This window comes from Cololabis saira, chromosome 10, assembly GCF_033807715.1.
Source record: "Cololabis saira isolate AMF1-May2022 chromosome 10, fColSai1.1, whole genome shotgun sequence".
Classification (NCBI taxonomy): domain Eukaryota; kingdom Metazoa; phylum Chordata; class Actinopteri; order Beloniformes; family Belonidae; genus Cololabis; species Cololabis saira.
In genome coordinates this window covers 16,521,236-16,535,489 of record NC_084596.1, presented here as the reverse complement: position 1 = coordinate 16,535,489, position 14,254 = coordinate 16,521,236, and the positions used below count along the sequence as shown (strand labels likewise).

Here is a 14,254-nt window from a genome sequence, read left to right as displayed (position 1 = left end):
GTTCATGATCAGTTCCTGGGCCAAATCTGGAGATGCATTCTTGCAGAATTACTGCCCTGAGTTAATCACTGCTCTTTTTTTCATGTTTTTTCGAGGGGTGGAACATAGTTTCTTTATGGGATTAAGAGCTGGGGAGATTCCTGCCGTGATCGCCGAGCTATTTCTGCCTTGTGACACGGTGCTCCATCATGCTGGAAAGGGCCTGGATCGTCACCAGACTACAGATATTTTGATACCAGTCTTTATTCATTATGACTGTGTTTCAGGGTGGAATCATAAGTGAACCTACTTCTTATAAGAAACCCTTAACTCGTGACTCGTCGTAGCGTTCATCCTCTGCAGATAATAGATTTTCCAGATTTTTCAGACATCTGGAAGGGAGCTTCTTTGGGAGAAAATAACTTTGCCCCACTATTGTGCTGTCCCATTGGTGTATTTCCTGCAGAATGTCACCCCGTCCTGGTTGCTGTTCGTGGAGAGACGTGGCTTCTTTTCTGCCCTTCTTCTTGACACCGGGCTATTACCCAAAAGTCTTCGCTTCACTGTGCATGCAGATGGATTCCCACCCACCAGCTGCCATTGCTGAGCAGCTCTGTACTCGTGGTGACATGATCCCCTAGTTGAATCCTCAAAAAGGAAATGATTTTGGCTTTTGCTGGACACTCATAGACGTCCCTGAGGCGTTCTTCGCTGCAGCTGGGCCTCTATATTTGAAATTCCTGCGATAAATAATTCTTTCAGGTGCAAAAAACGTTTTGTAGCAGCAACTTTCTTGCATGGGGCAACATTTTGATCCGAGGCAATGATGGCTGCGTGCCACGGAGGCAAACATCTCTATCATGAGAAGACAATGCCTTTTTGACTGCCCTCTTTTTGCCAGTCGGCTTATGTTATTGAATCAGAGCGATAGATAACAGCTGACCGTTGAACTGTTCACTCCACACATACACACACACACACACACACACACACAGGAATAATTGAAATTGAAATACAGAATTCAACAGCATGTCTGAGTCCGTGTGATGACTTTTAACTTTAAGCAGTCGCGTCTCGCCTGAGGCTGCGTCTGGTGTAGGCCAGGCTGCATATAGATAAGGATGCACAACGACTCCAATGTAGTCATGAACCACTGCTGAACTCTTTGCTGATCAGCCCGATATTCTCCCAGTTTGTCTAATCTGCCCTCCTTTTACAGGAGATTCTGGTGTTTGATAGTTTCCTGGTCACGTCTTGTCTCTGCTGCTGCTGATAGCAAATAAATATGCTCTGGCTGAGTTCAACCTTTCACTCATACCTTACACACATATATATCGCTAGAGTAAACAGTCAAAATCTTTTCATTTCACAGACAAACAGAGAGAGACCCAGAACATTTCAAGGCACAGACCCTGGTCACAGTGCAATAGATGAAAGATTACATCATCTCGCCTCTTTTCCATGACGTAGTTGGGAAATTTTAGTGATGGTCGGAAAAATATATACGATTTTTGAAAAAAAAAAAAAAAACATCCCCCGTTTCAAATCCAATCCAGCCACACTTACATAAATCACAGAAAGTAGTTGTTGCAAATGTTGCAGCAGTTCTTTCTTTCATGAAGCATGCCAGTGTTGCCTTCACTAAAATAGACACTAGAGGAAACAGTGAGGTTTCAAAAGCTGGTCCAGTTTCCTGTTGTGTAAGTTAAATGTTTGTGACAAACATTTGTCAAAATTTCAAACATATACTGTATATATAGTACAAAAGCTTCCTTAGTCCTTAATGCTCTGCTCATGACGGTTGGTTTAAAGGGGCGGATTCAGTCACTTGTATTCTCTCCACTCTCGTTTTGGCAGGTATTAACCTTTTAAAATGCTAAAGTTTTGTACTACTCGTTTCTGAGATATACCAAATGCAGAATTACAGGAAGATGGGTAGCGATAAAGAAGGGATGCTTACTCTGATCTAGGTCTGTGATGTCACAATACCCTGCAATCTGAACCGCTCAGTCAATAAAAAAAAATCAATCACTCCAACAGTTGTGTCCTGTTTGAGTTTTTGATTAGTTGGTTTTGACTTTAGACAACTAAATAAATGATCTCAAGAACAAAACAAAAATAACTCATAACTTTAAGACAAGTTTTCCAACTGTAGTTGTGGCCTCTGCTTTGATTTTTACACCTTATTTCACTCTGCTAGGAACCTTCTTGTGTTTTCAACTGATGCTCCAGTTTGCTGTCAAAGAAAAAAAACACCCAAACATGCCTACACTGCTCTGATGTAAGTATTTTTAAAATTCCCTAAAGATACCCAAACCCTAAATTCATTTGCAACCTGAGCTTCTAATCTGGTGGCTTCAGTGTGAGTCTCATCGCCTCTCATCGGTATCTCCACCTCTGCAGACTCAACTCCGTTCCTAATATTAGTGTTGCACACGATGAGCCCCAAATCACAGGTACGGCTTCCTGTTTTAATCATCTGCCGCTGCCTTTGAAGAGCCTGCCAGCCTCACGAATTGTATTAATTATGCATGAAATTAATCCACAAGTGTCAGCATGACGCTCTGGATACCGGAATTAACTACAGTTTAATTTGAAATTGTCTGTTTCTCATCAGCTGAATCATCCCGTTCATCTGCTCGGGCCTCGGATCTCGGCGGCTTGGAAGCGCGCACCTGTCTTGAAGACCTCGTAGCGGACGGAGAATCCCGCCCCGTGCGTCTCGTAGTCGGAGACGAACTTGATGAGGAGCTGGGTACCGCTGGAGATGATCGGAGACGGAGCGATTTTCCCACAGAACTTCCCCAGCATGGGCGACAGCTCATCCCCGCCGTTGTAAACTTCCACATAGTCATACCTGCAGGAGAGGAGAAGACAGGCAGGGTCACTCTGTGTCATCCCAAACATAAAAGTCCAGACATGTTGACAGCTGTTGCACTAAAAGTGGTCAGTCTGTTGCAGATTTATGCCAGAATCATGACTCCCCAAGCTCCTCATTTCTACTCTGACGTGCAACTCTGCGAGTGAATGTAAGCTGACAGCCAGACTGTGGAGCCACAACAAGAGGATATCATGTTGAGAGGTGCTCAGATGTGTTTTGTCACCAGGACATTCCTGGTTTCGACCGAGCTGAGGCGTTTCCCCAAACATTAGTTTTGAAAGGCAGCGTTTTCTTTCTCCTTCCGCTGCTTTAAGACCACATCGCAGACGGCGGCCGTCTCCAGTGAATGATTTAAGATGTCACAGCAAAGGAAAATCGCAGTGGGTGAATTATTCAACGGCGTGTCTTTGCTTTGGTGAAAGAGGTGAATATTTGCAGCCAGTATGAACAGAAAGAGTCACAAATAGCTCACGAGGCGACGTGATGGAGGGCGCCTTCAATCTCAAAGGCAAGTCTCGAGATTAGCGTTGCTTCATTGACTCTACGCGCCGTCTGCACGCGCGCAGAAAATATGACTCAAGTGTGATATCTCAACACAAACAGGGCTTTGTTTCATATTCTTGTGGCGCAGCGTTGAGAGTAAAAGAAGAAGAGATTGTGTGTACGTTGTTGCTGCTCATGCTGATAAGAAAATATCAGCCTTTTCTCAAGTGGGGAAATAAAAAGGGAACCAGATTCATGAATCTGCAGCGGGAACAGAGTTGTGAGAGTTGAGGACCTCGCTGAGGGACTTGACCACCTCCACCTCTTCTACCACTCTCACACCATCCTGAGTGTCATACACATGTCATACAGTCACACGAGTTTAAGTAGATTTTTTTCTGAGATAGATGTATACAACTCCTCTCTTCCCCTCATTATAGGGCTGGGCGATATGGACCAAAAGTCATATCTCGATATTTTCTAGCTGAATGGCGATACTCGATATATATCTCGATATTTTTTCTGTGGCTTAATTGGGGTTTCCCCCAAAGCATTATAGCATAGCATCTCTGTTAGCTTCATTTTTTTCTGAGGCAAACCCTTAAAAAAACTGTCAGTTTTAATACAAAGCCTCGTGCCAAATGTCACACAGGTACATTTATTAACAGAGGTCTGTACAATATCAAAATGTATAAAACTAATGAAATAAAAACTGCCTGCATATATAGAATAAAAATGCTTCTTGAATAAATTAAAACAAATATCCCTTTCCTGCATAACAATTAAATTAAAATACACTGTGCAATTAATACAATGTAGACAGTAACAGGCAGACTTTTCCACTGAGGTTGACAGTTGTGCAAATAACAAAACATTTGTGCAAACCTCAAATAAAACATTCAAGTCAATTTGTCACAAAATAAGCTATATCAAAATCATAAAAAAAAAAAATGTAAAAAAAAAAAAAAAAAAAAAATGTTTTTTTTTTTTTTTAAAATCGATATAAACGATATTGTCTCGTACCATATCACTTTTGAAAATATATCGATATATATTAAAATCTCGATATATCGCCCAGCCCTACCTCATTATGGTGTGCGGAAAATAAAAACAACTCAATCACTGAGTCTGCAGAAGCTTCACAAGTTATTTATGAATGAGCACTGCCACCAGCGGCTTAAGTGGACTTTAGATGACACATATAAGAGGGAATCTGAATGCAGAACATGGTTTGTGATCCTCTTCAGCTATGCCTTCTCTTTCTAGTGCAGAGATCGGCAAGAATTGTGCTGTTTTAGCTCATAAAGTGTCTTAATACGCTTAACAGTTCAGCTTCAGGAGCTCCGAAACACCTTTAACATGGATGTTTGAGTCTGAGCTGCTTGTAGAGACAAAAGCCACGCCAGGGTACCATATAAAAACACACACCGATGGTTGAGTCGAACTTAAATCAAAACGAAAAAGGGCCATTTCCATTCTTCCAAAACACTTGAGCCACCCACAGCTCATTTATCAGACGAGGGTTCTGCTCAAGGCTGAGAAAAAAAATGGAGAAACTGTAGAAATTTCAGCCTTTTATTCATCCGTTTCATTTCGGTGAACCCCACAAGAGATAATGCGCTCCCCTCCTCATACTGTATCTCAAAAAATTAAACTGTTACACTTAAAGGCATTTTCTGCCAGGGTAAGTAGAGGATAAATGTGTAGTCGCTCAGTCATGAGAGAAAGAAAATGGAATTACCTTATAATATGCATTTCTGAAAGTTTGAACGTGCAAATATAGTTTCGTAAATTTAATAAATTGTTACACCTTGCTGACGGACACGAAACAAGGCCCAGCCGAGAGAGCTGTTGGTTGAACCAACGGAAATGAACATAAAACACCTTCAGGAACGTGATTTGGGACAAAACGTGGTTAAAGATAGTTGTTGTTTTGAAAGTTTGGATCCAAAACAAACTAAATAAATTTAGTTTGTAAATTAATGTTCATGAAAAGTAAAAAATTAGCTGAGTAATCAATTTCTAAGTCAATATTTTGAATTTAATTGAAATTCATGGTATTTACATTCCAACGTTTTTGAGATATTCAAAGTAAGAATGTTTAAAAATATATTTGTGTCATCACTGTGACTTTTTTTTATTAGTTTTTTTCATAAAAAAAACAGTGAAATGAACATCTGCAAAAGATTTTTGGTTCAAAAATGAGCCCAGTGATAAAACTCACAAATATGCTGTTTGCAGTGAAGTTGAATGTTCTTCTCTAAGGGTGATTTATTTGGGAGCATCGCTGTCGTCAGGACATCTCCAGCGACAGCAGACGCCGGTGTGGCCCTCCAAGGCTTGAATTAAAGCAGCTGGACTTCTTGAAGGTCTGCCGCTCTTTAATTTTACTACCAGAGTTTGCTTTTATGGTAAGCTGAGGCTCTGAGTCCGTCCCAGCTGACATGGGTGAAGTAAAATTTACTGCAGAACTAAAGTTTTATCGGCCTGTATCAGGCTCATCTGTGGTGTCCCTCAAAACAGAGTTTGAGGCTGAACTCAACCACCGAGGATGCTGGGTAAAATACCAAAATATTCCCTCAGTTTTGATGTTGGGAAGCTTTCAGGTGGGAATGTGTGGGATCACAATTTTGTTTGACTAATGAGATATTTGTCTGAAAAACAAACTCGGAAACAAGCCTGCAGACTTTGTCTGATTAATAACCGCGCCAGGTTTGGTGCTTTTGTTTCAGCTGAACCTGCAAAGATAGAAACACCTACGGCGTTCCCACAGAAACTTCATCAGCAGGTTGTGACTGAGGCTCCTCCAGACGCTTCGTCTCAGACAGCTGACTGATGATCTTCCTCGTGGCTAATAGCATTAGTGTGCAGACAGAAACCCTCTTAATGAGCGTTTCAATGAATCCCTTCATGAGTTGGAGGCGGAGAAAAAAAGTTTCCTCTCCATCCGATGCTGCCGGTTTTAGAACACGGACAAGAAAGCTAAGCTGCGGAGAATTCATACTTTTTTTTGTTGTTTTTTGGGGGGGATATAGCACTAATAATTCTTGCAAATTACCTTGTAATTGTAAATGACTTTTTACAATCTTTTAGTTTTTTTTTTAATATTCCAAAATTGTGGAAAAATGCTTCTTCTAAACAAGTAAAAAAGGTTTATTTGAGACAATTTTCTTGTCTTGGTTTGAAAGTTGGCAATGAGAATGCAAACAGAAGGAAAACGTGGTTATTTTTCATATGTGGGACTGATTATACGCCACAAAGTGACACCAAAACAACTCAAAATCTTCCTAATTTCAACAAAACTAAGAAAAAAATGTTTCCTCTCGAGAATCCTAAAACAGCGAAGCGGGAAAACCTCTCTTCTCCTCTTTTGTGAGTGTTGATTTACCTCCAACAGCCGCCTCCGACACGAGAAACACACAAGTTATTTATTCAGCTAATCTGCATATTTCAGCGGCAACGTCTTCTGAACGTGTGATTGACTGCGTCAGCGGCAAAGCGCGTTTTAACTTTCCACTCTGAGAAAACACACACTCGCTGTCAGACGTCTCGGGGCATAAACAGGCCTCGCCACGTCTAAAGTCGAAGCATGTGTGCTGCAGGTGCATGAAATCTGCTCCCTCTCTGATACTCTGACTTCTCTCAGTGCGGTTCTGCGTGAGTCTGCCGCTTTACACCCCCCCTGAGAGGAGTGGACTTAAGTGCACAGCTGTAAAGTTTGAGAGTTGAGTTGATGCTGCTTTCATTCAAGGAAATGCACAACTTTTCACACAGAAGCTCATAAAATCAGAGCGATGAAGGGGGGAGAGGCGGAGGGAGGAGGTGGTGCGTGGCTGTCTGCTGACGGCTAAAGTCAGTCCGCCGGCCCGTGACTGCGGCCGGTCCTGCAGGCGGTTGGTGTTTACACACACAGGCTGGCTAATGAAGTGGCTCTGTCCCTTCACACTCTAGTTAAACAGAGCCGCTCAGTCTGCAGCCCTGCAGCCTCCTTCCCATCCCCTCACATCAGCCATTAACCACAGCGGCTGCCCCTGCCCTGCAAGTGCAGCTGTCCGTAGCAAATGCCTTGCTCAAGGGCTGAACAGTTCATTTCATCTGATGAGCCTGGAGCAGATGCTTAATTCAACATTTTCCACCATCAACTGGCGCTCTCATTCTGCGTCGGACAGGCAAATGGAAGTGGAACAAATGTTGGGCCGTCCGGCCGTAACCCTTCGCTCCACAAACATTCTTCCTTGTGTGATGCAGCATCCGCTTCACAACTGTTTCCCCCGGTACACGCCGGCCTGGACCAATCGCAGCAAACAGACACCGGATGTCTTTTGTTGATACTAATCTTGTTGGCACTCTGCCTGCGTCTCATTCCGACTGCTTCTACGCCTATGTAGCGGCGTCCAGAGGGAATTTCTTCTGCGCCCTTTAGTGCTGCAAGGTGGAAATCAAAGTCGAAGCCAGAAGAACTAATCTTTGTATCGAACGGGTAAGAACTGGGATGGTTGGCCAGGTAGGATCGGTTGAACTGCACTGGCTAAAGAAGAAATGTGAGAACATTTCATAGAGAAGAAAACCCAATTAGACTTATGAAGTTAAAATGTTTCCCTGTTAAACCTACAGAAACGGTGATACTTTACATTTATGTTGTTATTTTTTCACAGAAAACTCTTTTGTTCCCTTTCTGAACAAAAACTTTACAATTACAGTTTTATTTCATCATCATCATCATCTCTATTTCATCATCTCCCGAGTTTGCTAGATTTTAAAGCTAGGATCAAGGTCTATCTGACTACTGAATGCACATGTTCTTTTATCAAACATTGAGTGTTTTTTTATGTCTCTTTTGTTGATGTTGTTCAATGTTGTTCAATGTGTAACTTATGTGGACCTATTGTGCTGCCTTCTTGGCCAGGACCCCCTTGCAAAAGAGATTTTAATCTCAATGGGATTATTCCTGGATAAATAAAGGTTAAATAAAAAATAAAAATATTTGCATTCAAAAGCCCCTAAAGCCCCTCCTGTTGTGACCTTCGTGTTATGAACCAGCAGGGTTTAAAATGTAGTGTGTCCCCAAGGGAACTTCACATCATACATCATCAACATTGTATATATGTGAATCTGATACCTGAACCGGCGAACGTACTCGGCCACAGTTTTGCGAGACTACTTGTAAACACAACACCCAACTCTGCCATTCCTCCCCCGACCCTAGCGGCGGCTGCGTTGCCGTCTCGGATCAAAGCTCTGGATCTGAGAAATAAACACTTTATTTCCCGATTGATTAGACGCAGTCATGCTCTGAAGCACATGAGAACACCTAAACACACTCCACCTTTTCAGCTTACAGCTTCACTGAGCAGCTCGGCATAGAAAATGCCTGCGTATAAAATTTGTAAGTAGTCATACATTTCTCCATTTTGAAGTTCTTCCATCTATTTAGTTGGGATGGATAATAAGTTCTTAGTGAGTGTTACTTATGTTATTTGTCTATTATTTCACAAATCTACTCATATTTCTTCCTGACTTTTCCTTTAGTGCCAACAATGCCATTGTTATATTTGGTACAGATATACAGGAGAGTGAACTCATTGTTTCTGTTTTATTTACAGCTGCTGGACTGATGTCACTAAGACGTGACTCCCTCTAAACACATGTTACACCCAGCAAATCCCCGAAACCGCAAGGCCCACTCACGTAACAAATCCCACTCTAACCCCTGTAAACCACAAGAAACAAACCGAGGCCTCGTAAAGGTTTAATACGCTCCTGTTTGTTTGCCCTGGGTGTTGCCTCGCAGGCTTTAATTCCTCCAATTGGCGGAGCCTATTGTGGCCGTACACATTCCCTGAAAGCACGGGCGGAGACGTGAGCTTACATCAACTTAGCGGTTAAAGCAAATAAACACGAGACATTCTGTCATTGAGATCCATCTCAAAGGGGGTTACTGGTACTGCAGTACCAGGGGAGAGCTGTGCCAGGACCTGCAGACGCAGACGGTGGGCCAAAAACCACTGTGAGGTACCAAAGAGGGGAATATTATTTTTCATAGCTTTAAAAGGCTTTGTTGACTTTTATAAAAGACTCCCCAGACTGTGTGATTTGATCCAAGTGTCAGGCAGAAGGGCTTGGGAGAGTTCATGAGGAGGTGTGTTTTCTCAGGAAACCACTGGAGGGAAAGGGTGACGCTTTTTAGTTGACATCTTGATAACGTAGTGCTGGGCGGTATACCGGTGCATACCGAATACCGGTGTTTATTTTTCTTATGATATGAACTTTTCATATACCGTAATACCGGTGAGTATGTACAGTAGCATACACAACGTTGGGAACGCCGCGGCGGAACGTAGCGCCGCTGGACACTGTTTGTGAGTGTGTTTGTGACTGTTAGCAGTAGTGATGCACAGATTGCTCGGTAACTGAAATTGTTCGGCCGAAAATGGCAAAAAAAACACTTTCGGTGTTCGTTGGAATAAGTGGGAAAAAAAACGAACAATTAATAACGGCGTTGTAATATAAGGAAATAGACTGGCCGCTCCTGTAACGGTTGCGCACCACAAACATAAATCGTTGGCCAACCAAAAAGTAACCACATAAGAATTTGACCTAACATTCACCAGGAGGTGGAACCAAAACAACATAATGCTGGGAAATTTAAAAATGTTCAGTTTTTTATGTTCAATAAATATTTTCTACCTTGTAATTTTGTAAAAGATCAGTCAGACAACACTTAAAGTCTTTAAGTGTTGTCTGACTGATTCTCTCACTTCATTAGAATCATAAGTGAATAAGTGAATCATTGTAAACGGCATCATTTTGTGAGGCCATGCAAACCTGTATTTATACTAGTGTGGACATTAATGTTTTTCTACAATATTTCCTCCTCATGACAGTAAAATAGGCCATTCTAAGCCAATTTACTGCAGCAATACCTTTCCAAATCATTAGAAAATGTGGTTAACACCCAGTTGTGCATGAAAAAAAAAATACTGTGATATACCGTGAAACCGATATAATTTAAAAAAAATACCGTGATATAAATTTTTGGTCATACCGCCCAGCACTAAACGCCATGTAGAAATCCCTTACCCTACCTTTATTTTAGAGCAGCTGGAGCTCTTGAAGCTCCAGAACAATTGAATCTCTTTTTAAAAGCCGGTCAGTCTGAACGGACTCCGGGTTTAAATGAACATGTTGCTTGCAGTTGAAGCGGGTTATTTCAGTTTCTGTCACAGCCACAAGAGGTCGAATGGATTTAATTAACCTATATCTGTTACGTTACAGCTGATGGGTGCAAATTGTTAAGGAACAATGCTCATGAATTTTATAAGGAAAAATAGTGACATGATTATTAAACCTGTCTGTTATTGTATGATATGAAGTTATTAGCTTTGTAATCCATAATCATGTGTTCCTCATTAGGTTTTTTCCTTATTAGTTTTGGACTCAAATTTTAAGCAGACAAACATGAGAAGTTGGAAAAATATGCACTACTGCAGTGTGAGTTAGCGATATTAAAGAAAGAATTAGGAAATTAAGATTGAGGAACTAGACAGGCAGTGAAATCAGCCATAAGATCATTTTGTTATAGAAGTCTCTGCCCCCCCACAACTCCCCAGACCTCAGTATTAAAGCTCTAACTGCACGGGTGGCGAGCAATGATATGATTTACAACACGGCAGAATCAATGAAGACAAATTCCACCACTAATTTTACACATGCAGTTTGTAAACTTTGATACGGTAGGTGCAGAGCAAGCTGACCACAGTCGTGACCGCTCGGCGAGCGCTGCCAATGGTGCCAAATTTAACCCAAATGAGGATGTGGCAGATCACCGCTGTAAATAAATCCGATCCAGACGGAGAGGGGGAACTCTCACGCATTCCTTCCACCTTTTCCCGAGCCGGCTGGAGTCCTCGGCTGTAAGCGTACACCCTTCTCCCCTTCGCTCATATATTAAAAGTCATTAAAATGCTGCGTTGTGTTGCGCTCCCCCCGTGGCTGACTTCTCACCGCACATCTGGAAGGCATCACAGAAGCATTTACGGGGTAAAGTTGGAGCTTTTGTTACGCTAACCTCCTGCAAATCCAGAGCTAAAACTGTCAGTGACTCAGTGTTTCTGCAGAGTACCGGCGTCACACCTCCTTCCCTCCTCCGTTCATTTATTCCATTCATCTTTCTTTCCCTTGAGCTGGAGCTGTCTGGGCAAACACCGTCTGCTCTCCTCCCTTCTCTCCAGACATTACAATGTCCATCGAAAATGCTCCTCTGCACAGCCGGCTTTTCAGGTGCTTAAGTTTTATCGAGGAGTCTAATAAAAGGTTCTGGCAGCCCCACTTTTCTCCAGCTGGTTTCATCCACCTCCGTCTCATTTAGTGATTTCTGTCATCAGATACGAGAACCTCGGCAATAACGGCCGACCTTGTTACTCTGAGCTGCAGACACGGAGGGATTGTGTTGATGACGAGGTGAAAAAGGGAACTTTCCTCCAAAAGTAGCAGGTACTTGTGGTGGGTGAATGGTTTAAACTTTCTTGTTTTGCTGACACTTACATATGAAGATTAGACCTGATGACTTAAGCAGCTGAAAGATGCATTCCCTTAAATATCACCTGATAATAACTTCTCCAGTAGGGCTGTTCGATTAATCGATTTTAAATCGTAATCGCGATTATGTAATTAGAACGATGTTAAAACGTGAAAATCGTAAAATCGATATTTCACTTTTCTTTTTTTTTTTTTTTACCTTGTCTGCACACATGTTAATGATTGATGGAAATACCTCTCAATACCTGCGACAAGTGCCCCATCGGAGAGGCTCTTTAGTGTAGGAGGGGGCGTTGTAACATGCCACCGGGCATCCCTCAAGCCAGATGCCGTAGACCGGCTCATGTTCCTTGCAAAAAAACTTGCAAATGTGAATAGCAAATGTAATGACTGACATTACACACCTCTACCTCCTTCATGGGTTGCATTATTATTTAGCATGCAAAGACCCAGTTTAGTTTAATTAGAAAATGTCTTGTTTTATTTCATTGGAAATATAACTTACTGTATGTTTGCAAGTGCTGATTTGCTGATTTTTTTTTCAGAGATAAAACTTTATATTTTATTATATTTTTTAAAACTTTTTTTCAACTTATTTTACAGAGTTTTGCACTTTATTCATTCATTTTTGGTTTAATAAGAGCAAAGTTTGCACTTAAAGCCCAATGGGGCAAATGTTCAATAAAAAAACAGCATATTTGAAATAATTTCTTTGCCTTTTGTCAATTCACAAAATAATCGTAATCGTAATCGAAAATCGGATTTTGAGAGAAAAAAAATCGAGATTTTATTTTTGGGCCAAATCGAACAGCCCTATTCTCCAGATAAGACACGATCTCAAAGCAACAGGTGACAGCTGCGGGAGAGGAAGCTTCCCCCTGTTCCTGAGTTATATTCATGGGCTTTTACGTCTGGACGTATAGCACCAGTTCAAACAGCGGTTCTGTCACAACCTTCCCGTGATATATGGACTCATTATAGTTGTCATAGATATATTAGTAACCATCATAAATACGGCTGGTGTTAGGGGGGAGTAACAGCCTCCTCACTAATAGCCAGAAATACTATAAATCTGCCCAAAGTGGCTCTAAAGAACATGAACCTCCACCTTCACGCACTTAATAAATCATACGCTGCAGCACAGTCTGCACATGTGCGGAGAGGCTGGACCGAACAGGTGATTTTTAACCTTGACCTCAACCGTCTCGAGAGAATCATATCAAGAAATGAAGAAACAGGCTTGTGGCGTTTATCGATTCAGATTTTAAATAATGCATCCCCGGCAGTTTTGCTGGACAGCACAGCGGCAAAATGTCCCAAATGAAACTGCAGGGAACCAGCATCGTCTTGTCAACGTGTCAAAGAAGTGAGGGGGGTATTTTAAGGTAACTGTACATCTGCAGCAGACTCCTTTAGCGACGCTTCTAGCGTCCAGTTGTTATGTAGTCACTTGCCAGGCAGACACAAAAGTGTATCCTTGGGTTTACGGCCATACCGCTCTGCAGCTGTTTGCATTTTAAAATGGAAAATAACTAACTAGTGTCTGATGAAGATGACTCACCTGCAGCTGCATACACAAACACATTCCAGTCAGGTTAAGGAGACTCCTTCTGATTTATGACCATAACCTTTGACAAAATAGCCTCCTTCTATTGTTGTGTATCTTAATTAGCAGCAAAACCAAAACAAGGGAAACAAGAACAAGAAGAGCCGCCCAAATTCATACTGACGTCAAAAGCTAAATCACTTTTTCACTGGGCTACTCCTGAAAAAGTGTTCTTGCATATTCATCCACCCAAGTAATAACACTGAAAATAAGACAAATCAATCAAACAACACAGCATTTATAAAAAGGGAAATAATTAGTTATATGCAGATCAATATGACTTACGGGGAGTATTTAAGCCACACAACGATATTGGAAGATCAATGACAGCCAGTAACTAAATGCACTTCCTGGATAGAGCAGGATGCTTCGATTTAGAGTGAACTAGCTGTCGTTGACGTTGATGTTCAACGATGGCCAGCATAACTGCAGAGTTGATGGAAGAAGTGAACCGAACAAAAGACTGAACAAGACTGAGGCCCCGTTTACACGGAGCAAAAACGGAGGCGTTTTCATGCGTTTTGGCCGTTCGTTTACACGAAAACGGAGCTCAAAGTCACCAAAAACGATCATTTCTGAAAACTCTGGCCAAAGTGGAGATTTTCAAAAACTCTCTTTTCACGTTTGCGTCTAAACAGAGGAAAACGGAGATTTAGGCTTCAGAACGTCACATTATGCACCAGAAACTCACCAGCGTCATGTGTGCGACCTGTGTTTACAATTAGTTTGGCCACCGTCAATATTTTCTTGTATTTTACCTGTTTTAT

The 14,254-nt window shown here is 41.8% G+C and overlaps 1 protein-coding gene across 1 annotated transcript in view; it reads right to left on the bottom strand.

Moving 5' to 3' along the window:
• LOC133452482 (neuropilin-1a-like) overlaps window positions 1-14,254 on the bottom strand; it is a 98,933-nt gene that overhangs the window by 65,957 nt on the left and 18,722 nt on the right. The window contains exon 3 of the mRNA XM_061731819.1: window positions 2,655-2,836. Within this exon, the coding sequence (XP_061587803.1) occupies window positions 2,655-2,836 (182 nt within the window). The remainder of the gene's footprint in view (window positions 1-2,654; window positions 2,837-14,254) is intronic.